At 42.1% G+C, this 25150-nt stretch overlaps 1 protein-coding gene across 1 annotated transcript; it reads left to right on the plus strand.

Annotated features, from left to right (window-relative positions):
* Positions 1 to 1695: 1695 nt before the first annotated feature.
* Positions 1696 to 22022, plus strand: LOC112560043 (protein diaphanous homolog 2-like). Its single transcript, XM_025231610.1, has 25 exons — positions 1696 to 2057; positions 4542 to 4790; positions 5172 to 5234; positions 5766 to 5950; positions 6408 to 6485; positions 7031 to 7091; positions 7370 to 7503; positions 7918 to 8026; positions 9267 to 9377; positions 9698 to 9834; positions 10118 to 10234; positions 10780 to 10895; positions 11416 to 11558; positions 12295 to 12582; positions 13230 to 13347; positions 13756 to 13845; positions 14102 to 14298; positions 15009 to 15095; positions 15343 to 15495; positions 15897 to 16026; positions 16347 to 16468; positions 17106 to 17270; positions 17685 to 17820; positions 19884 to 20000; positions 20425 to 22022. Exons 1-25 carry the CDS (start codon positions 1929 to 1931, stop codon positions 20613 to 20615), a joined length of 3426 nt encoding a protein of 1141 aa, XP_025087395.1. The 5' UTR covers positions 1696 to 1928; the 3' UTR covers positions 20616 to 22022.
* The last annotated feature ends 3128 nt before the right edge of the window (positions 22023 to 25150 follow it).

Raw genomic sequence — 25150 nt, forward strand, 5'->3', positions numbered from 1 at the left:
ATCAGTGGTGGAAGCCATTTTGCTGACTACTGGTGAATGTGTCAAAAAAGTTCCATGTGACTGGACTCTTGTCAAAGATTTTCAAGATCGACAGTGTGACCAGGAAAGGGCAAGTGACTCATGAGACCGTCGACAGATAACTCGCACATCAGGTGGCCACAGACCAGACGCCACACTCGTGCGAGCTCAAGTGCGTTTCGTTTAGAGAGGCCAAACTATCAGATTATGGCAGTAAAGAATAGTTCGACCTGCTGGATGTAAGCAGCTGCACATATACCCCCATGTACCTCCCTCCGCCAGATTGAATCCATTCTTTCCCGCCGAACAGCGAAAGTTTGACTTCCTCGCATTGTGAAAGAAAAGACATTTTGTCAAACTTCCTTGAACGTTTCTCAAACTCTCGACAAGCTGGCCGGATGTGCTTATCGTCTGTTAGGTTTCCATCTCTTGATTTAATTGTAATTATTACAGAAACATTGCAGTCGGAAAGCCGGGACAACGGTACCCACGGAAAAAGGTCATAGGTCATTTCTATGACGTCTTCGACTATCCCTAGCCCGTACTCCATCGCCAACCCATCCATCCTAACGTTTCGCGGGTATTTGAAACCAAATCGGGAAATTAAAAATATATTTTTTAGATGTGCACTCCAAAACCATGTCCTGCATAGATGACATGTACTGTACATAACGCCTGGAGACGACTACGCCAATGAACCCTCAGGCGGGAGACCTCGATGCTCATGGCAACTTCGTGTTTGGCTGATATTCGTAAATCGCATGTATGTCTGGTTTTGTTGATGCACGTGCCTTCGACCAGTGGAGCACGAGACCTCTGATGCTGGGACATCAACAGGAGATAGCTGACATCGATGCTACATGTTTACGGAAATAGTATGAAGAGCGAAGAAATTAGAAGGTTGATAGCCCGACATTCATCCTTCTTGCCACCTCTGCTCCATCCGGGCCCGCGACATCAGCGGTCAGTGCCAGAAGGGAGACCACCTGAAAGTCTGAACAAGGAATAAAAAACGCCTCATTAAAATATTAAAAGACATGGAAAAGAATTGAGAATAGAAAAAAACTACGCTTAGGAGGAAATTGAGGAGATGCACGGAAGGAAACATCTAAAATCGTTAATTCGTTACAAGAAAATAGTCACTCCCACCTTGCATACCCAAAGACCAGAGAATCCAATGGCAAATCAAGATGTAGAAAGAAATTATTTTTTCCACCTGTTCTGATACAATCATTATCATTTTTTTTTAAAGAGAGATTCACGAAGCTACATCAGCTCCTCAATTGTATTTGTCTTTTCTAACTCCAGTGAAGTTTCAATGTGCGGACCACGACATCTGACTGAAGAGTCGTGCATAGGACAGAAGAAAAAAAAAAATAAAGATAGCATATATAGGTTCCCACACTCGCACACGCACTCACCGTGTTCGTGTCAGTCAGCAAGGAAGCTAAGAGTCTACTCACGAGCTTATATGCAGGACGTTTTTCTGCAGTGACATATTTGCACAGGATAGATAATGATGTCGGATTAAAAAAAATATTTTTAAAACTTCCTGAGAAACGAATTACGTGGCTGTTAGCGAAACTCGTTGAGCTTCGGTCTTCCCCGGATGACTAGATTGGGACGATACTCACGGAGTACTTTCGGATAAAGAAGTTTTTCACGGGAACCGGTCATTTGCGCAGGTAAAGACAGTAAGAGGTGTGAACAAAGCACATAGTACCTGGATGTGTACAGTGACACTCTTCATTCGATGCCAGACAGCTCGCCAGTTCTGGGTACACAGGGTGTGACAGTACAGTTCGCTAATGTGGCGGTGACGAGTTGCATGTAGTCGTCGCCACCACACGCTTGTCGAGGCTGTTCTGTTTGTGGTGGTGAGACAACGATGGTGTCACCTGTGGATTGACATGCTGTCGGCACCAGAGTCATCACACACAGAGCCTGACACCAGTGTCCCCCTGGCGTCGGGACAGGTGTCCACGACGGAGGACACAGAACAGGAGGAGGGCAAGGGGAAGCAGGCCGCCATGAGTTTGGTTAGTGGTGTTTCATTTGCTACTTGTACTGAGCATGTAAACTGATAAACGCGATGTATTGCTAACCTTTTAACAAATCGTGTCTGTGTGCAGTATATTTGATGGACGCAGCCGTTTCTTCTTTATTTTGACAGCATACTTAATTACTGTTTATACAAATTTAATCTCAGATAATACTGTAATATAATGCACTAGAACTACAATACAATATTAATCTCAGGGACAAGATAGTGCTCATATGCTAACAATATACAGATAAATACAGACATATACATGTTGACTACAGTGAATATATATATACACTCAGAAACCGTAGGTACAGTCGGTGTACTGCCTTAGGTCACCTCAGGCTGACATAACATCACGGTCAGTGGAGCTGATCAAGTGAATGACACGTGGAATGAATGAGTTACGGTGATGATTGGTTCTGCATCCAGGCATCGCATAATTGACCGCAAGAATGAGAACTCACGTGCGAACACACCATCTTGTGGATACGGGATGCTTTCCTAAGGATTTGCTGATTACTTCAGACTGACTACCAAGTCCATCTGGCTGGTTCCGGTGATCTAGTAAGAAATATTAACAAGGGAGATAAGACTGTTTTTGTTTCCTATGGAGAGGTTGTGGAACCAAGAGATAAAAGAAAAAAGGGAGACCTTCAATGAAGGACTGGTAGAAGCGAGAGAGGATGACAGAGCTGACAAAGACCTGAGTTTCCCTAGGAGGCACAAGGACGTTGGCTTTACCGGAGGACCATGTCCCATTATGAGAGTTGACTATCTCGATGACATCATCGTGGATAGTACCGATGACTACACTTGTTCATCTTACAGTCAAAGATCATGTCCTTTGTCTTTGAGGCATTCAAGACAAGGGTCGTCACACAAGCTTGTTGCTGACTATAACTTCAATGTAACACAGTAAAGAACCTATTTGACATCAGCTTATAAAATGAAATATTTGTTCTTATTTAGTTGTTTTACCATGTCGTCTCTATTTTACCATTCAACTGGGAGTTCAACTATTTTTTTTTTAAGTAGGGCGAGTAGCATCTGGTCCTTTCCTGAAAGACTTTAACAAGTACTAGAGAAGACAAGTGAAACATTCAGAATTGAAGTGTATGACTACAACAATCTTATCACATTAAATGTTCACGAATCCGTCTGAGGACAGTAGCTGAAATGTAAAGACATGTTATTAACAGTTTCAGCCTTTGTAAGGACCACTTCAACAGTTCCAGACACACGAAGGTCTGTACAAAAGATCGTGGCAGGCTCTCAGACCAAAATTCGATGACTAGGACTGAACAAAATATCTAATGCAGAGAACCTCCTAGGACCAAAATTGTCACATTGTATACACGATCAGAAAACATCGGCTAGAATAGTTATTATATATATAATCAGATATTTACAGAATGTTAAATAAGGCACAGCATAGTCATCACTTTCAGTTATCCAAAGTTATCTTTCCTGGGAGCTGTCTCCTCCATTAAACTTGTCACCACTTAGCACGATGGTGTCACTCACTCCAGTTTGCTGTTTCCACCATCAGTGAGATGTGTTGACAGAAACAATGCAGAAAACATGTGGCGATGAGTGGCAAAACATATCGCGGGAAAATATGAAAACTGTCTGTTGTGGGGAAAAAATGAAAGCATGGCAATCGACAGCAAGAACCAGTAATCACAAGGGCCACAAGGGGCACATTTTTTCGCACATTGACAGTAGAAGTCCGGAATGAACCCACTAGACTAAGTTAAGCACATAAGAGCACGAGAGACCATAACCGAACAAAAAAGAATCACGTGACACATCTCTTAACCGTCAAAGACACATCGTAGGAAACAGAAATAAAAGCGGAAGAACTGTTTATATTTGTGGTGTTGGTGGCAGAACTACAGATGGATAAAGTGGGAGAATTTTGAACATTAATCCTCTCTCTCACACACACACACACAGAGAGAGCACGCATGCACACATCTCTCAGTAGCAAAAGTAGCTTTACTCCAGAAACCACACAATTTTCATGGTTTCTTTCCTTCTTTGCGCTCAGCATCCTTTGCTAGTGATGCAGGACAGAAACTGAAACCGAAAGAAGTGATTCGAACAGTTGCTGTTGGACCTCAAGGCAGTTGAATGTGTCATCGTCATTCGAGTTGATGGCCTGGGCGATGAAATTGCCTGATGAAGGTTTCTTTTATCACATTTTTATTTGTCATGGTTGTCGATACTGAATATCGACTGCACCAACCGTAAGCATTTATCTGGTTCAGTTCAGTATGAACCATTCAGTTAGTCATTTCCTCACTGGATCGGTCAGTGGGTGGCCGAACGGTCAAAACAGACAAACAGGCGCCCCATATGGGAAACCTCTGAACCAAGCACAATTGATTGATTGATTGATTGATTGATATGTTTTGCCAGCTATCCTGGCCGCACATGCAGCATATATTAATCTCCCTTTGTTGTGTGTTTCCAGAAGAAGAAAGGCAGTTCCATCACAGGGAAATTGAAGAAGGCTAAGAACAAAATCACCGCGCTGAAGAAAATCAGCAGAAGAGAAAAACATGGCCACACAGGCTCCTCGCAGTCCGACCCCAGTCCTGCCTACAGTGACCCCCATGACGTCACTGACGGCCTCTTTCGACCGCCATCTCCAGATCTGGACAATATCTTCTACGACGAAGACGACGACAACGACAACTGGCCGAACATTGACCTGAAACTTGTGAGAAGCAGTGTTGTGACCACGTGACAGTTCATTTTCCCAACAGGCGTTTGCTTGAGCATGTGTCTGAGAGAGAAAGAAAAAAGAGAAAGAGTAAGAGAGAGAGAGAGAGCATATGTGGGTAAGAGAGAAAATGAGTGTCTGTGAGAGAGAATGAGTGTGTGCAAGAGAATGAGAGAGAGGGGGAGTGTGTGTGGGTATAAGAGAGTGTGTAAGAAAAAAATGAGAATGAGTGCATGTGTGTGTGTTTGTGTGAAAGAGAGAAAGTGTGTGTGTGTGTGTGCGGTGTGCGTGCTCTTTCCTTCCCCATAACTAAGATTTCACCAAACAATTTTAAGTTAGCTGTGTCTGAGACAAAGACCATCACTTCTGTCTGCGTAGGATGACACAAATATCCTGGATGAGATGCAACAAGATTTAAATAAGAAAGGCGCCTCTGTATTGGTAAGCGTACGCACACACAAACACACATACAGATAATAAACTTTCTCGTCCTGCTAAAAATCTCTGCCATGTTCCTTAAGAGCTCTTAAACATTCAGTAGGGCGCATATTTCTCTGCGTAAAAGTCAGCGCAGAATAGTATTTCCTAAAATGTGGATGAATACCGCCCTCCTCTCTCTGTTCTTGAAGATACATGTACACGCCTACAAACACCATGCACAGTCAAAGGTCAAATTCGTGTTGTCGACTTTGTCCAAGGATGTGTCAATATATTCCAAATTTTTGACAACATTGCAAACGATAGTATATCACAATGTCGACACTCCATAAATATATATGTAACTATTTTTGCATACGATAGCAGATCAAATATCTTCACAACATACTGCATGTAAAGTATTGTGTACAAACAACACAAATGAACAAAATTGTCCAAGACCGTGCATATCCATTATCGGTATTATTTCCAGGATCATGTACAAATCCAGAACTGTGAATGGCGAGCGTGCAATGTGTGTTTGTGTCTCCACAGCTGCGTGTTGACAAACCGGAGCGCGTCAAGACACGTGACAAGACCGAGAGGCTGCAGGTGCGGACTGGCGAGCAGGAGAGCCTCAGGCACTATGTCCACAAGTTAAAGCATCCCGATCTCAGGGGAGACGAGCGTTTGAAGTTGCTGAAGTCGCTTAACTCCTCCTTGAACAGCAGACCTGTCAGGTAATTCCAGAGGATGGATTGGAAGAAACAGAAATATGAACAGAGACTTGCTTACTGACGGTTTTATTCCTCTTAATCTTCTCTCTTTCATGAGAAAACCTCACTATGTCCACCGGCTGTATGTTTGGTAATGTTTCATGTCAGAGCCTGCTCGTCCATTTCTTCTTGCTTTCCGACAAAAAAAAAAAACAAAAAAACAAAAAAACAACAACAACAACAAAAAAAAAAAAAAAAAAAGATGATCGGAGTATGGTGTAACATTGATGACTTTTGTCTGTCTTCAAAAATCGTCAGTTTCCCAGTGTTTACCTGTCACATTTTCTTACTCTAGACACCCCGACACCCTCACATTCCAACCCGACACCCGCTTCGTATTATGCTGGTGCTGGGGTGTGTGTGTGTGTGAGAGAGAGAGAGACTGATGTACAGAGCGATGAAGGGCCAGTTTCTGTTTCAGTGTGTTTCGCGAGTCAGTCAGCAGCGAGGAGGGTCTCATGGACGCCATTTTGTGGAATCTGGAGCGTCTGTGTGACAGGTGAGAAAGTCAAAGTAGTGTCACCGCCCCACCTTTGCATCTGGCGACCCTCTGTTAATTAAGTTCATATACGTTAATATATATCTTCACGTTCAACAGTACTTTTCCTTTCAGTGATATACACGTTTCCACGTTTTGTTAAATGTTCTTAAAAACTTTTCTGGTTTTTGTACTCTTTAAATATTCTTTAACCCTTTGCTTTTGTGCTCTTGTGGTTCTGTTTGAACACGTGTTCGCATCCATACGTGTTACAAAATGTATGATAGGAAATGCATTTCTCTTTCAGTCTCATTACAATATGTGTCAATACCTGTTTCAGTCTCATTACAATATGTGTCAATACCTGTTTCAGTCTCATTACAATATGTGTCAATATTTGTTTCAGTCTCATTACAATATGTGTCAATATTTGTTTCAGTCTCATTACAATATGTACAATACCTGTTTCAGTCTCATTTATGTCTCAATATTTGTTTCAGTCTCATTACAATATGTGACAATACCTGTTTCAGTCTCATTACAATATATGTCAATATTTGTTTCAGTAAGGACGAAAGGGAAAGTACATACGAGTGCGTCCATTGTTTGAAGGCTTACATCAACAAAGTAAGTGCCACGTGACTGCTTCTGTGTAGCTTTGTGCTCACTTTCGTCTCTTTTCAGTCCATTTCTTTCTTCATCTTCGTCGTTTACAGTTTGTTGTGCTATTTAATTTGTTTCTTCCATTTCTTTCTTATTTTATAACTGAGTTAAGTTTTCTACTCGTGTGGTTTGTAATGCACATGCTGCAATGGCGGGTATTGATAAACACGTATGCGTGTGTGAATTGTATGCGTGTGTGTGTGATTTTTTGGCTGCGTGCATGTGTGCATCTGTGTGTCTAGTTTGGTCTGAATGAAATTCTAGCGCACCCGAACGCTATCGCCATTTTGTGTCGATCGTTTACCGTTGCCGACCCGCTCACCTGCCTGGTCACCGCGGGGATGCTGGCTGCACTGTGCATAGCTCCTCCAAACGGGTGAGTAAACTGACCTCCAGTCAAGTTCACATGTCATTTCTTGTCATCTCCACAGCTCGTCACACCACTCATCAGTTCCAGCTGCACAGCAGTTTTCATCAGTGAAGTTTGATAGCTGAATGGAAATTATGTGTGACTACACATTCACATGCACGCACATTAAAACATCTCCCGAATGAACGATTGCGCAATGGAGTGTTTGGAAAAAAAAAAAAGAAAGAAACATGGCATGCCAGCATCATGGTCAATAGAACGGTCATTAATGGTCATATTATGGTGAACACCATAGTTACATTTGTGTGGTCACTAACATGGTCATCATCATGGTCAGTTGTATGTTCAGTTATTTGGTCAATAGAATGGTCACATACACAGTTTACACACTCGTCTGCTGGATTAAACACGATGTTTCAGACATGAGAAGGTTCTGGAAGGCCTGACCTTACAGGGCAACGCGCTGGGCGAGGAGAGGTTCAAGACGCTGGTCCTGTGCATGGGCATGAGAGACAATCCTGCCATTCAGGTGACAATCTTTGTCCACTTTCATCTACTGTCTCTACGCTGTTGACTTCGTTCTTTGTTACCCACCTGTCTGTCTGATTCTGCCTTCATTGTCTATATCAGGGTGGGCAACATACGCCGGGCGGATCCGGCCCGCTACGGGATTTTGACTGGCCCGCAGACTGTTTCTGGTCGTACATGATAATGTGGCCGCGGCCAATTCTGCGCAAATCTCCCACTACTAATTACTTGCTTACTGCGTCGAATAATAGTGACTGTTAGTTATTCTTTGTTCTTTGCAGTTAAATTAGAGCAAGGCAGTATGTTTGTTGTGCAGTGAAAGTGTTGCCGTGTTTAAAAGAGTACAACGGTAGCAGGCTATGGCAGGCTATGGCAGGCTATTTCAGGTTTTTATCAGCAGCGACGCAAACAAGAGCAACAGAACTGGACAGAAAACTTGTAAAGCAGCAGAATGTATTCGTAAAAACCAAAGTAGCCCAGAAAGCTGCTATTCATGCCAGTTTGTGGTCGCATACAACATTGCCAAGCACAGCAAATCGTTCAGTGATGGTGAATTTGTCAACAAGTGCATGCTCCATGTAGCTGATCAAGTCTGTCCACAACAAAGAAAGAAGTTTGAAGAAGTCAGTTTGTCGAGAAGAACTGGGGTTCGCCGCATTGAAGCAATTTGGTCGAAGACCTGACATCTTATTTCAGCTGTTTTCTTTGGCATTGGATGAAAGCACTGTCATCGATGACACTGCACAGTCGCTCATCTTTGTACGAGGCATTTCAGAAAACTTTGAAATCACAGAAGAATTGCTGTCAATGGAATCAATGAAAGACACTACTACGGAGAAGATATTTTTAGATGTGTGGAAAATACAATGCAATTACATGGCATAAAATGGCAGTAGTACTACGGATGGTTGTCCATCTTTGACAGGAAAGAAAGTTGGTCTACTGAGAGAGATTGGGTTTTGCACCAGGAGTTTTACATTAAACACGATTTATTCCTTGCATATGTAGATAAATACGCGATTAAGGTATTGATCCAGTAATCTGGCCCGCCAAGGACTTCATTTCCCCATATTCGGCCCGCCGACCGGAGAAGTTGCCCACCCCTGGTCTATATCTTAATGTCACTGGAATAATTTTTTTTCTCTGTCGTCTCCATTGTTGAACTGACAGATATCAAATATTTTTCATTTGGGTGCTGATTACAAGAGGATGTTTATTTATTTATCATTTATTTATTGCAGCTAGCGTGTATTCAACTAGTGAATGTCATCATCAGTACTCCTGATGACCTGGACGTTCGAATTCACCTTCGCAGTGAAATCATGAGAACAGGGATGGTGGACCTCATTAAAGTCAGTTTTTTTATTATTTGCTTTTGTCTGTTTATTAAGTATTATGTTTTATGATCGTAATTGCGCGAGGGACAGAAAAATATTATTAAATTAGTTCAAGATACTGCTACTAGAGTAATTCTATCTTCAAACTAATGTTAGGTTTGTTTTAAGATACTCTGTGTGACCGTTGTCTTCTGTCTTGCCAATTCTTTACTTTGTGGCAGCTTTGTCTTCTGTCTTGCCAGTTCCTATGTGTATTAAGTCTTGCCAGTGGCTGACTGTGTGACTACTGTGTCATGTGTCTTGCAAGTCCCTATATGTGTTCTCTGTCTTGCCAGTGGCTGGAAAGTCTCAAGGACCAAGACCCTGAGAGAGACGAGCAGCTGAGGACACACCTCCAGATCTTCAGCGAAGATCAGGAGAAGGACCGCGAAGAGCTGGCGATGCGCTTCAACAAACTATGCGAAGACATGGAATATCCTTTTCCCACATCATCATCATCATCGTCATCATCATCATCATCATCATCATCATCATCATCTGTCAAAACGTGAATGCAATAAATATAAACAGAACATAAAGTGACATGGAAAAGTACATTTAGTGACAAACACCGGAGGTCTATATCTCAAGATTTTCTGTTTTGACAAAGAACTACCGCTAGTGACAGCCTGTGGAGTTACCTTGCCTGACACTCTGTCTTGCTCAGCGTGCGATGAAGCAATGAGTGGCTATTATCATCCTTGACCTAAGATCAGTGACCCCGAGTTATGTTTCAAGCTGCTGTATGAGAATGTCAAGGGGACCGAGGCCGAGTCTCACTTCCTGTCCATCCTACAACATCTAATGCTCATACGGGACGACAGTACCGCCAAGTCAGTGTCTCTCTGTCTTTCCATTCCTCCACATCGTCTTTGTTATTCTTGTTGTGCTTCTTCTCCTGCTCTACTGTCTACTATTACAACAGCCAGTACTATGTCCGTCAAGAACATGGCTCAAACCTTAGTGGATTTTTTCATACATTTTAGTATACCTGGGGCGGCTCTAGGCTCGTGGCGGCCCTGGGCAGAGAAAGAATCAATGTCAATAAAACCCAATGGTGGCCCACGATATTCTCATTGCAGCGAATATTATAATACTACATATAGCTCACTGCTCCGACTCTAGCAACATAAATAGAGTGGACTAATTAACCACGATGTTTTTCGGCCACATTGTCGTCAGCTGTGTCGTTATTTTCTCGTTCTGTTTTATATTCTATATATATATTAGCGTGGCGGCCCCTGTGATTTGGCGGCCCTGTACAGGTGTACATAACTAATTCCGCCCCTGATATAAGTTTCCCACCTACTACCTGTTGTAAACTGTACAAATTTCAACCCTGCTACACATCCCCTGGCTGCTGCCATTTTCTCTTCAGACCACTGTACTACTCGCTGATAGAGGAGTGCATCGCACAGATCGTTCTGCGGAAGAATGGAGTAGACCCTGACTTCCAGTACACTCGCCGCTTCGACATCGACTTCGAGATCTTCGGTGAGTGGTCTTGACATTTTCTCTGGGAATATGTTTCATTGGCTGTCTCCGGCGGTGGTGGCGGCAAAATAGTTATGGTGGTGATGATGTGGTTGTAGTGCTGGTGATGGTGGTGACTGAGTTCATAGTGATCGTGATGTGGTCATAGTCAAAAGGTTAGGGCCATGGTGATGTGTCTATAGCGGTGATGGTGAGGATGTGGTTGTAGTGATGATGATGATGATGATGATGATGATGTAGTAGTAGTGGTGATGGGTTGATGATGTTATTGGAATAATGATGTGGTTAAAGCGGTGATGGCTACGTGGTTATAGTGATAGCAGTGGAGGCAGAGAATGATAACAGCTGACAAGACATTTCCAAAGATTTTGTATGCTTTTACAATATGAAGGTACATAAATAAATTTTAAAAAAAGTCGCTAAAGGAATTAAATATTCCATTCAACAACATTAAGCTTGCCAGATAGGTTACAGCAGATAACTCTTGCCTTCCGCTCACTGCCTCTGACATTTTGAACAGGTGAACTCACACAACAGGCAAAAATATTACACTCAAAACTGGAAAAAGCGGTGGAAGCCACAAAAGACTCAGAAGCCAAGGTTAAGAACCTGGAATACAAGATCAAACAACATGAGTCGGAGATCGCCAGACTCAAGGGACAGGTATGTGTTGCGCAACACATCGAGTAACTTTAATACTGGTTAAGAATTCAGAGGTTTTAGCATGATATTACAGATAGATAATACCGGTGTTCAACCATATCTTCAGTATTTTTTCTCCAGTTCTTAGAATAATAAACGATATAAAATAAAGATAAATTAAAGGGACAAACAAGGAAACTATTAAGTTAGGCTTCAATGATAGATACAGAGGTGTTGAATCACCTCTGATCAGAATTTCGGGCCGCCAAGGAATAATTTATTTACAATATAAAACACAGTACATTTCATAAAGATCGAATATCTGCGCAGTCTCTTGCGAAATAAACCACTTCCTTCTCTTCATTTTGCTTTTCAGTAAAGGTTAGCTAGCAGCTTCCGGTTTCGTTTTCTGTCGCGACTTTCGTATTTTTGGTCTTCCTGCCTGTCCTTCCCTGTAGAGAACCACTCGGTGCGTGTAGAGCACAGCACTGTACTCACTGTCAGAACCTGGCCACCGTTTGTCAGCATGCGTTGTTATCAACATATTTGTTTCTTCATGCATTCAATAAAGATGTCACTTAAATGTTTGTCATTTTGCAAGCTTGAAGCTTATTATTACAGACAGGAGGTCTTTATCTAAGATGTTTCTTCGTTCATTTTCTGAATTAGCACTCGTCATTTTTCTGCAGGAAATATTTTTACCAGTTGTCAAAGTTTAACAACATTTATCGACCTTTTTAAATTTTTATTTTGTTAGGGGCGGGAGGACGCAGCTTCTGGATTGAGAAGGACGCATTCGAACAGCATTCCGATCAGGTCGTCTTTGCAGCCTCCTCCACCTCCGCCTCCTCCTCCACCACCACCTCCTCCTCCTCCTCCACCCCCATCCCAACACGCTGATAATGCCTCATCCCTGAGCACAAGCAGCTCATTGTCAGCTTCCAATACATCACTTCCGGCAGACGGCAACCAGCTGCCGCACGGCATGAGGCCGAAGAAGCAGTATAAGGTCACGGTGCACACCAAACGTCTGAACTGGAGAAAGGTCAGAATCGCTAGGCTCATGGTGAATGAGGACAAGTTACCCTCTGTCGGGTGAACTCATACTACCTTTGTTATCAGTTCTTAGGTGCACACCTTGCCACGAGCTAAATGGTCGGTTAGATGTTCTGTTGGTAAGTGCTTCCACCTCCAGGTGATATCGCACTATGAGGGGAGAGGGAGGGGTAGGAAACCAAAGTATTCATAGAAGGTCCATGACGGCCGGTACTGCAACAAGCTCACATACAAAGAGTATCGCGAGACAAGATCTGAACCTAAGATGCTTCACTGCACTTGTGTCAAGGGGGTGCAGCCCTCCACGAGCTAACTTGACCATCTTCATCTACATTTTTAAAAGTATAGTGGGATGTGGCTTTTTTCTGATGATTTCTCAAGGCAAATAGTATGTGTCTAATATCTGTGTGCATAAACCTATTTCCATTCTCAAGTTACACACCTAAAAACTTTACCATGCACAAAGTAGTAATATCACCTTTGTACACAAATACTCCTAATTAACTTATGGTTCCAGCTCGACCATGAACTGAGGCCTTGACAACGGGAACCTAGATACGTACAATCGTGACGTCTGTGTTGCTGGCCTTTTTCTCTTTTCCTGTAAGAGGATGTGTGAACATGTACCTTTTACAGGTGCTGCCCGGTGAAGTACACAGCTCTTCCCTGTGGGTCAACATCAAAGACGAAAGTTTTGAAGACGCTGAACTGTTTCAAAAGCTGGAAACTACTTTCTGTACCAGTGGTGGAACAGGTAATGATGATCTTGTTGTTTGAAGTCTGAGAGCCTGTTAGTGAGTGGTTCAGTGGGCAGCGGTTTCACTCTCAGGCACGACTCATTTTCCACAAGACAGAGGACTTCAGGTCGTTGGTGCTTCAGTGACTTCACACCAACTTGACATTATCATACATGGCAACGTACACATCGTGGGAAATAATTCTGGAAGCATACAGTAGAAAACAAAACAAAAACAAACTCCACATTTATTACAACGGTCATTCTGTTTCGAACACTATTCGTAAATCTTGTTCGTCCTATTGTTTTTGTTTGTTTTTTTGGGGGTTTTTTTGTTTTCTTTTTTTTTTGGGGGGGGGCAGTGGTGGTGGTGGTGGTGCTGGCAGAAAGCTGGAGAAACACTCGAGTTGTTTTGTTCTGTTTCAGCTGTAAAAGAAGCAGCGGACGCAGATTCTAGACAAACCAAGAAGATTGCAGAGTTGAGAATCTTAGATAACAAAATTGGCCGAAACCTGTGTAAGTTTATAACTTTTGTTGTCGTTTTGTTGAATATTCATCACATCAAATTCTTCTCTTCCGCTTCCTCCTTCCATTATCATACTTATTATTGCCGTTATAATTTCGTTTTTTAATAAGATCTCTTTAATGAATTATTTGTTAAAGATTAAAGAATTCAAGAACTTGCCACTCATTTTGTCTGAATAGACCTACACATTAGAGTCGATAACTTGTCTGCTGCATATAATAATGACCCTGTCCGGCTGTGTGCCAGCCATCATGCTGGGCTCCATCAAGGTGCCGTACGTGGAGATCCGGCGCCGCGTGCTGAAGTGCGAGCCGCAGACCCTGACGGCCGACACGCTGGAGCAGCTGCTGCGCAACCTGCCGGACGAGGAGCACATGAAGGAAATCGCAAAGCTCGGGGACGAGTACGACGAGCTGGACGAGGCTGAGAAATTCGTCTTCGTGGTGAGGAAGCCTTTGAATAGCCGTTACTATAGTGAGCACATGGTTGGGGCAACAAGGTCAAGGGGTAGAGGCTCATCGCAGGTTTTTTAAAATAATTTTCCGTACCTATCGTTGCTTTAGACTTTTGTGACTTTGTCAACACGGTGCATAATGCATTTATCTGTCCTCTCAACACCAGCCGCTCTCACACGCTTCACTACCCATCATTAAAATTTGCTGGTAAAGGGAAAGAAGTCATACCAACGATTAAGTAATTTGTTGATGAATTATTTCCCTTTGTAAGTTTACCTTGCGTGCTTTCTTTCTTTTCTTTTTCTTTTTTTTTTTTTTTTTTTTTTTTTTTTTTTAAATAATATATATAAAGTCGAGAAGTTGGTTCAGCCATCTTGGATGAACTATGGCCAACTGAAATTTTACCGTCATTCTTCGCTATGTTCCTTATTGAGACATCAAATGTCTTGTCAGATATACAACATATGTAGGCGCCATTGTTGGCTTAACCTGGCCTTTGTGATGAAAAGCGAGGTAGTGGATCCCTGAGTGGATGGTTGGATGGATAGCCTTACAATTTGCTTACTGTTTTACAACTGCAGACATGGTTTCTGTTGACAATGTAGAAAACGATTGTGGGCACTGTGGGGATAGTAGGAAGTAAATAAACTGAATCAACACACACGTTCAGCTGTATTATTATTTGTTTTACTGAACAGATGAGCTCCGTTCAGCGTCTGTCTCAAAGGCTGGAGTCCATGCTGTTTCAAATGAAATTTCCGGAGATGATTGACACAATCACAGAAGTGAGAAATAGATCATTGTATGGTGGGTTGTGAGTTACTGAGAGGAATAGATTAAGCGGTTGGGTTGTGAGTTTCTTGGCTCAAGGACTGGCGGGCTGCTATCTTCTCTTTCTGATCTTTCTAAGGGGAAAGAAATTTTAGTTTTCCTCATTTACCCCCTTCGCATGATACGTTTGGTGTGAAAAGATATTAAGTTGTATGGCGCCATTAACTACGGCACATTGTAAGAGATGATCTCTTCATTCAGAACCTTCAGTGCGCCATTAAGGGATGTGAGGAAGTGATGAACAGCACCAAGTTCAAACAAGTGCTAGAGTTGGTGCTCTTGATGGGCAACTACCTCAACACCGGCTCTCGCAATGCACGTTCCATTGGCTTCGACATCGGCTTCCTGGCCAAGGTACTAACCAATACTCTTATTTTGTGACAGCACTATTCCCTGCTTTTATGAGCGAAAAAAAAAATTAACGCAATTCCAGGTCATATATGAAGTAATGTAGCAGAATGCTTCCTAAACAGTGAGAAATAACACGAATTTTAGTTCATTTGTTGTAGCCATCCCACTACCTTCGTATGTATAGGTACGTAGATTGATGTCTAAGGAGTGTTTGCAGTCGGAAATAAAATAATTTTAGCGAACAAAGGAATAAATGAGCAAAGAATTTGAAAGCGATGAAGTGGAAGTCAGTCTTGTGTTCTTTCTACGAGCAAATGTATATTTAATATTTGAGAGATGGTGTTTTGTGCATCGCTATTCTCCGCACATTCTACTGGTCGATTTCCCTCCCAATTCCTGTGCAGCTGGAGAACACCAAGAGTCAGGACGGCAAGATGACCATGTTGCACTTCCTGGCGCAAATCATGGCGGAAAAGTACCCGGATATGCTGGGCTTCATGGAGGAGACCGTTCATGTGGAGAAAGCAGCTAAAGGTGTGTGTTGGAGGAGGTTGGTGGTAGGTGGATGGGAGGGTGAGCAAGTATGTTACTCAGTAGCTCTTACTTTTCACCCACTGGTGTGCTTACTTTTTGTATACATGGAATTTTAGTTTTACAGTATTACACTTATGATGTGAGTGTGCTGGCTGCGCTTTTGAAAGTACCTGTTCTGAACAATAAGGACAGAAAATAAAGTGTTCCACGTGGCGGTTATTTGCTATTCGGTTGGTGTCACTGGTCTTAGTGACCGAGCGTTACTTACATATATCCTACGCCTTATAAGCAAACATTCGTGCGTGCATTCTCTGTGGCAGTGTCCAAGGAGACGGTGCAGACGAGCCTGAGGCACATGGAAAAACAGTTCGCACAGGTGCGGCAAAACATCAAAGACATCGGATTTGAGGACGCGGATGACCGCTTCTCGAATGTCATGGGAATATCCTTATCATTTTGGGGTTAGGCAGTCATGGGGATATCTCTGTTGGTTTTCTTAGGTAGTCATGTGGATATCCGTGTCGTCTTCTAGATAGTTATGGGGATACACCTATTGGTTTTGTTAGGTAGTCATCGGGATGTCCGTGTTCTTGTTAGGCAGCCATTGAAATATCCCAGTTTTTCTTATTAGATACTCATATATTTCATCTTGCAAGGCCCTTGTTAATAAAAGATTACAAACGTTTGACCAAGTGTTGCAAAGTTTTTGCAAAACCTCGTTAAATATTCTTCCACATTTGTCAGTTTAAGATGGGCCTTTAGTGGTGCGGTGTGATGTGATAGAAAAGTAAGAAAATCTGCATATTCTTAGCTTGCTACGAGATTGCGAGACAGACATGTTTTGCGCTGCCTAACCCTAGAGTTTTCGTCTTTGGGTTAGTGCCCAGCATACTTGAATTTTTATCAGGAGTGCAGCATTAGCACCACTAATGCGGGCCTATTATTTGACAATTGATGATGGGAGTGAAAGAGGCGATGATAGTTATGATAACTGATCGGGGAGGGGATATAGTAATGATGCTGTTTGTACCAAAAATGAAAAAAAGAAAAGACAAAAGTTTTATTCTTAACAAGCTCAGGAATTCCTAGCTAGCGCCACAGAGCGGCACAAGGGTGTCACGATCAAGTTCAGGAAGTTGGAGAACCACTACAATGATCTCTCCCAGTTCCTTTGCTTCAACCCCAAAACCTACACCATGGAGGAGCTGTTTGCAGACCTTGTCACCTTTAAAGAGCGTCTCCAGGTAAGCTGATAAGAAGAAAAAAAATTTGTTGTGAAGAGCTGGATGAAGGGAGATGACTTCCTCTGAAAAAGACTGAATGCTTTTGTAACATGTGAGGTCCATATAGCTCTGTGTTTGTGTGTGTTGCATGCCTTCTACTATTTTATGCCGAAGAACCTTCTCGATGTTTGTGTGCCTCTCCAGGTTTGTGGTAAGTTTTGTCCACTCACAACAAACACGTGCTGTATACCTGAGTTTGTGGATCAGTCACTCTACTTATGCGACAGAGGCCATCTTTCTATATTTATAATCTGAAGCTTTAAAAACATTTTACGACTTTTCAACAGTCCCAAGCATAATGGCTTGAGTTTATGTTTATTTCCTTTTTCTAGTTCACAGTCGACATTAAAAAGTTACTACTTTCTACCTGTTTAGGTAGCCATGAAGGAAAACGCTTTTGCCAAAGAGATTCAAGAAAAAATTAAGCGAGCGAAGGAGGCGAGGGAGAAAGCCGAGCAGGAGAAGAAAGAAAAAAGGAAACGTCAGCAGCAGCTGCTGGAAATGGCAGGAGGTACATACTGGGCCAGCGCCATCTTCTTCTTCGTCGTCATCTTTTTCGCTGTATTCGTCCTTGTCCTTTCGTCAGATCCAGAACTTGCTTCGCAAACTAAAATAGTCCGTGCAAGCTCCAAGCTGTAGTTTTTGCTTTATAACCCTCTCACTGTTTGACACTAACATTCCACCACGAAGCGCGACTAAAGTCTTGGATATGGGGAAATCTTATCTTGCACAAGGCTTTGCCCAATTATTTTTTTAAATTGTGCATCCCGCTAGTACATCTACAAATGATCTATAGATCTGTGGCTATCTCCATCTTTCCATCCTCCACACGCACTCACTGGACTGTCACGCGTGGCTGCACAGAAGGAAGTAGGTCAGAGAACTGCCGACCCGTGACCAGACGACAAGGAATGCAGCATCCTGAATGTATTGCTGACACGACAAAGTCGCAAAATTTTAATCATTGCAACCACTGCCTCGTTCTGAGGTCATTATGCTAGCTGGTGCTTTCTTTTTGCTTTTTATCAGTTATATTTTAAAGCTAATGCATTTATATCTTGCAGCATTTATGTTGATTGTGTGCTCTTTGTTGTTTTGCTTCTTATGCTTACTTGTTTATCGGTGAGCACAATACAATATGTCCATAAAGTTTTCTCGCCTTTATTGTCGTGATCATGCTTATTCTTCGTGATACCTACAGTTGGTGTTTTCTGATCGTCCTTCCAGTCAGCAGAAAGCAGTTGTCGTGTCTTTGATTCTGGACTGAGAATTGACGATTTCTTCTGCAACGACTGCGCGTGCACACAAACACATTTTCTTCTTCTGTTGCTGGTCTTTCTTTTATTTGCTCTCACTGCCTCACTCATCCTTCATAAGGTCATCTATCGTGAAAAGGTCACATTGTAAGAAATATCTATCATACTCATGTTTTAAAATAAGAACAAAGGGTCGCCGCCTTAGCAGACATAGCAGATCGCATCGTGTCCGTGTCGAAACATGAGGTCAGTAGTAAATCATGTCGAACATCGACACTAGGACAGCAGTGCACATCATGTCCAACGTGAGAAGCAAATCAGCAGGTCACGTGCGCCAGTCGTTAGAATTAATCTGGAAAACACGACCGTAAGCAGTAGGGGTGAGCAGGTGAGTCACACTGGGTCAAGTGAGCTAGGCTACACTTTGTCACGACCGATGTTACAGTGTCAGGAGAACTAGGCTACAGCAAGTCTAGTTTCGAAAAGGGAATAAGCATCGACTTCTTATTCATGAACACGAAATAAAAGCCGATTACTTTCTCCCCCGGCACGTGTTTGACACTGTTATTTTATTTTACTGATGTTGAGACCTGCGATACCAGAAGTAAATGGAGAAAGGCGTCCAGATATTATTATTCTCACAGGTCAGGGCTTGTGATCCATGAAGTTTAAGACTGCTACCCAGTCCCTGTTGAGGCTCAGAAGGAGTCCTCTGTCCTTTGGTCGCTGGACGCTGTACCTGTGGACAGCCATGAACTTTGATGTCCTGTGTTTTTACAGTCGACAACCGACCTTATTGCCAGATGACTGCGTCCAACAGTCTGTTTGCCCTCCTGTCACCAAACTCTTGGCTCACTCTGGGCTTCACAAAATACATCGCTGTTTTCATAACAAGACCCCATATGATTGTCTGTCAAAGCAGCATGATTTATATATATATATTTTATAATACCGTTTATGAAGTCCGGGCAATGTAAGCCCCCAAGAAGTTCAGTCGCAATAGATGTAGCCATATAAATTGATGATAGTGACTCCCTGCATCACCACGACCCGAATCCTACTTACAGTCGGTACATTAATAGTATTCCAACTCACAGACTTTCCGTGCTTTTACACTCGCCTTCCCAATTACAAGCACACCAGGTCTGCAGTCAACAGATATATATAATTATAATTCAAGAGGAAGCATCTTTTAAATTTTATAAACAAATTAAAAATCTGTCAACGAAACAGGAACTAATCGTTATTTTCCTTGCATTGTAACAATGAGTCTGGGCGCTGCAGATGATCTAGTGGTGGTGTTTTATGTTGTTCACAGACGATGAGTCAGAAGGTGTGATGGACAGTTTGCTGATGGCTGTCAAGACAGGCTCCGCCTTCGGCATCGGCGGCGACAGACGAGAGGGAAGACGACGAAGTTCTCGCTCAAGCGACGGTGAGAAGAAATTTTCCTGTTTAGAAATTTTCTTATCATTATTTTGTGCTCGAACACCTGCTTTCAGTCCCTTGTGTTGACTTGGTAATGTTACTGTGTGATCACGTATCGAGCAGATAGACAGATGGCCGTGTTAAGCCTTTTATTTGTATTTCCGTGTATGTGTTTATCTTAATGCATCTTAACATGACAATTGGTCTTTATTGTGGAACAAAACTTCCTATTCCCAACAAAGAGAGGTCTTTCTTATTTCTCTATAAACCACCTGCAGAAAAGTTAAATCTGCGAAAGTATATAGATGCTGGAGTATATGTTGTTTTCATTTTAACAGATTTACGTTTCGTTTCTAGAGGATTAGATCGGATTTCTTTTTTAAGTTTCTAAAGCTTAGTCGTGTTTAATTTTATAAATATCTGTGTTACAGCTGGAGACTCGGAAGTACCTGTTCCCAAAGCTCGCTCGAGGATATCCAAGCAACAAAAGGATGCGTTGTCAGGGGAGCCAAGTGCTAGCAGCATCCACCAGAGGGTCAACCCTGATTTATATCTGTGTCGCGATAGGGAAACGACTGCGCTGTCGCCATCACAAAATCAGAAAAAAATAACAAAACTGTGAGGAGAGTAGTGTCCCGACTGCATGACCTGACTTTGTGTAAACTGGAAACAAGGGTGTGAGTAACCGCGAGTTAAAGTTAACGAAGAGTGTCATACATCAAAAGGTCACACCCTCACCACTCTGACCCGCGACATTAACTCGTTCTTTCTTTCACCTTACAACAAATGATCTGACAGTAGTTTTTTTTAATTATTATATCTATTAACAGATGAATAGTTAAACTCTTTTACCAACCCAAATCTAGGGAAGGCCACCGTGGATGATTATCACACTCAGGAAAATAGTTCCTTACGAGGTGAACTGTTTTATCTACTCAGTTTTGGAATATTACTCTTGGCACACGGTACCTATATCCCCTTCTCTCGTTGGTTATCAGATCCACAGAAAGGTTTGTCTACTTCTGTACTTCTGTCCGACGCCGTCCATACACTGTCCCTCAAATACACAAAGTAATATCACTGGTCACTTCAACAAAATCCAGCGACAACACTCGCCTCAGCGGGTTTTCACTAAATTAACAAAACCTTCTTTTCTCAACTTTCTTGCAAAGCTCTCCTTCGTCTGATAGCAGAATCAGAATTCACAGAATTTCTTTATTCGTAGAAGGTTTTCGACAGGGAGAGTTTTGCAGCTACACACAACCATGTTCAGCTCCTCCCCTCCTCTCCCTGCAATCCAGTGGGGCAACCGGTAGCGCCTGTCATCAATACACTGAAGGTTGGCTGCCCTCGGTTCAACTCTCGTCTCGGGCACGCTTTTCTTTCTTTACATGTGGCATCTGTTTACAAGGCTGTCTGCCTTGCCCTGATATCTTTAGCTGCTGACTCGGACTAAAACACTAAATGCCCCACTCTCCCTCCCTTTCCCTCCCTTCCGACAAAAATCTGTTGAACTCATTCACCCTATAACACTTATTATTAACATATGTAGTACACTAACACATATAATACATTAACACGTGTAATACACTAACAAGTGGACCGCATGCCCGCGTTCTTTCGTGTGCATGATTGCAATGAGATTTGTTTACTTGTACTCACGTGTATACATGTAGGTCGTTATTAAAAGATGTAAACATCTACCCGAACTGGATTATACACACTTACAACATAAGCAGAACATTTTGCTGTCTCACACTCTCGCGATGTCCAGTTGAAAAAAATTTGTCTGTGAAGGTAATCACAATTAAGAAATATTTGTAAGAGGATAATCATGCCATTAAGAAGTTAATCACAAATAACAAATACGAAGCAAAATAAAAATGCAAACAGGAGTTTAGAAAATACATTTAGACATGCTTTACTTGACATGGACGTCTCAAGCCTACTGCAGCAACACCCGTACCTCAACAACAATTTCGTATTTAATTTCTATTGGCGAATCACGGCCTACGCATTATGACACTTTTATATATAATATAAAAATAACTACAATAGCAATGAATCAAACGAATTAGTTTCAGTTCTCGAGTGGTAGGTAAAGTTCTGTGAACTTTGAGCACAAAGTGACAAAATTATGTGTTTAGACATAATGTTAGTCTGTGAACATTCTGTGTTATAACGTTTGTAGATCATTCATTAGTTTATTAATGTGCTGATGACAGTTAGTGGTAACTGATACATTTGTCTCCTACTTCACTCCACGTACATATTTTAGTAACTTACTAAATCTGGATATCTATATGTATATTCTTTACTTTTACTTTGGAAACGCTTGGTTTTAAATGATTTTTAAATTCTGTTATTTGAAGATTATTTATTTTCATTTACTATAATCAAAAATACCTTTCCTGTGGGTTATCAATAAACATTTGTCTTGTATGATGCCTGTTTGACACTTCACTGTTCTTGAATTTCATGAAAGTTATGTCTGAGGCATATTTTTATATTACTATTTGTTTTTTGAATTGATTTATAGTGCTGATGTTTAAAATTGAACGCAGATCAGATATGTCGGGTATTGCTTGAAAGTCAGCGTATCTCACCCTTCATCCCCTCCACCTCCACAAACGCCTGCGTATTTGAGAATTCCAGTCCTCGACCATGCAAATATTTCTCCCACATTGCAAGTAACACATGCACCAGACATGCTCACAGTACACACTCTCTCTTGCTTATTTATACTGTATTTATTTATGCTGTGTTTCCTTTCTATTGTCTCAACAGTTTCAGAGAAATCTGTAAGAAAGACTGTTGGATTACAGAGTAATTTAGAATTTGCCTGTCCTATTCAAATATTAAAATAGATGTCAGAAATAAAAACAATAGACTGTTATTCTGTTATCCTTGGTGTACTTATAACTTATAATAATCAGATTTATATATAGCGCATTTCTCATTTGCGAATTCGACTCAATGTGCTTTACAAACCAAGTAACATCAAAATACAGATTCAAGTAAAAAAAAAAATCGCTGACTAAAGATCAACAAACATAGACACAGTAACAGTCGAAATAGAAGGTAGAAAAAAGACAACACTGTACACGAGTAAGTAACACGGTAACACCAGTATAAATCTGATGGATAGCAATAAGGTTGGGCAGTCAGGGGAGGCGGAGTCCCTAGCTGTGTGTTAACTAGTCAGAAGATACAATATTTATAGAGCACACAGCTCCAGACGCCCAATGTAAGTGTTAATGCGTGTCCAAGCGGCGACAAAGACGAGTACATGTAGAGACATGGCTGAGTACATGTAGAGACATGGCTGAGTACATGTAGATACATGGCTGAGTACATGTAGACACATGGTTGTTTATGTCCTCACGACTAACGGGGCTCAGTTCGCCACCGACGCCTGAAGCAGGGATAGAAATTGCTGGCCTTTGAGGGAGCGGCGACGACCCCTGTCACGCGCAGATGAACGGCTTGTATATTGAAATCGATGCTGAACCACCTGTACCAAGACCAGACTGAAGAATAGGGTATGTTCCACCCCATGCGCTCTTGTTCGCGCACCGCGAAGTTCCGCAACGGTTCACCGAGTTCTTACCTTCGGGTTACCGACTTTCTGAGCCGAGCACATCATGCGACAGATTGAAGTGGGGGTGTCTGAAAAGGGGATTTGTCGGATGGTTTCCTGCCTCATCAACTGCTGGTGGCTATCTTAATGTTGAAGTAATGATGCGCTAGAGGCAGCAAGGGAGACTGCAGCCGTTGGGATCCACGATCTGTAGGAAAGGCGGGTAGGGACCGGTGCCCGCCTGTGGAAATTAAAGTTCAGATATACCACGAGCCGTTGTGGGAAAGTGAAGAGGAAATTCCTGTCGCTGGTCAGTGTGCAGGTGCAAATGCTGAGAGTAGGAATTTTTGTCTGGTTAAATGTAAATGTAGGTAAATTGAGCTCATAAAGTGGGTTCTTTTCCGTTTCCTTAATTGTTTTTTTTTTTCTTTTATTTTGTGAAATAGGGGGAATGCGGAAGTTTTTTTTTAATCAGTAGCAGACGACGTATGATCGGCTGATTAGTGGAATGGTAAAAGAGAAAGGGAAAGTAAAACAAGGATTGGTGAAAAGGACATTGCAAAACATTTATGATGGACTCTGTGTTTTTCTGGCAGGATTGGTTTATTTCGACTGTTTTGTTCTATTGCTGTCTGTACTTTTGCCGCTGCTTTGTGTTGGTGGCGGTTCTTTGATCACGACGACTGACAGACAAGCTTCTCTGCGTTGGGTCGCTTTCGACCACTGGACTCACCAACGGCTTCGACACCTTCCACGTCTCGCGCTTGTGTTACATCAACGAGGTGCGTGGCAGTTGTCGTCGTGTGGCCGGGAAGAGCCGATGGAGACCTGCGCCCAAAGAGAAGCCTGATGAACTGTTCGAGAAGGACTGGACATTGGACAAGACGCCAACGAGCGATTCAGGCTGAGTGCCATCCGTTTGTTTATTATTTTCCCTCGGGCGCCTGTTTGTGTTTACCCTGGTAAGCACATTGTTAGGATCGGGTTGATGGACGGTGTTTTTCTTACAGAATTGGTTTATTTGGACTGTTTTGCTCTATTGCTTTCTGTACTTTTGCCGCTGATTTGTGTTGGTCGCGGTTCTTTGATCACGATTTTTATTGTTATTGTGTGATGTATTTCTTATCTGATGCTATGACTAAAAATGTCCCGTGAAATGAAATTGAAAAGTTAATTGCTTTTGTGCGTGCATGTATGTGATTTGCTTTCGTTTATTTTGATTTATTCTGTTAATAAAACATTTTTTGTTAATAACGATAATAAATTTATTCAGTTTTTAGAAGGGCATCTGGCCCACATCAACATCAAATGCTGTTGGTTGCATGCATGTTAACATCGGTTGGATGTATATAAACATAAATTCTTTATATTAATCAAATCAAATAATAATCAGACTCTCTCTCTCTCTTTCTTGTGTGTCCCTGGTAAAACGCGGGGAGCCCCCATGCGACAACAACAGCCATCGCCACTCAACGTCCTAAGTTTCAGAACATAAAGCAACTGTGCAACCACCCTTGGAAAACATGAGCACTACACGGACGCAGCAAAGGATACTCTTTATCCCAGGAGCTGCAAAC

This window comes from Pomacea canaliculata, linkage group LG3 (assembly GCF_003073045.1).
Source record: "Pomacea canaliculata isolate SZHN2017 linkage group LG3, ASM307304v1, whole genome shotgun sequence".
Classification (NCBI taxonomy): Eukaryota; Metazoa; Mollusca; class Gastropoda; order Architaenioglossa; family Ampullariidae; genus Pomacea; species Pomacea canaliculata.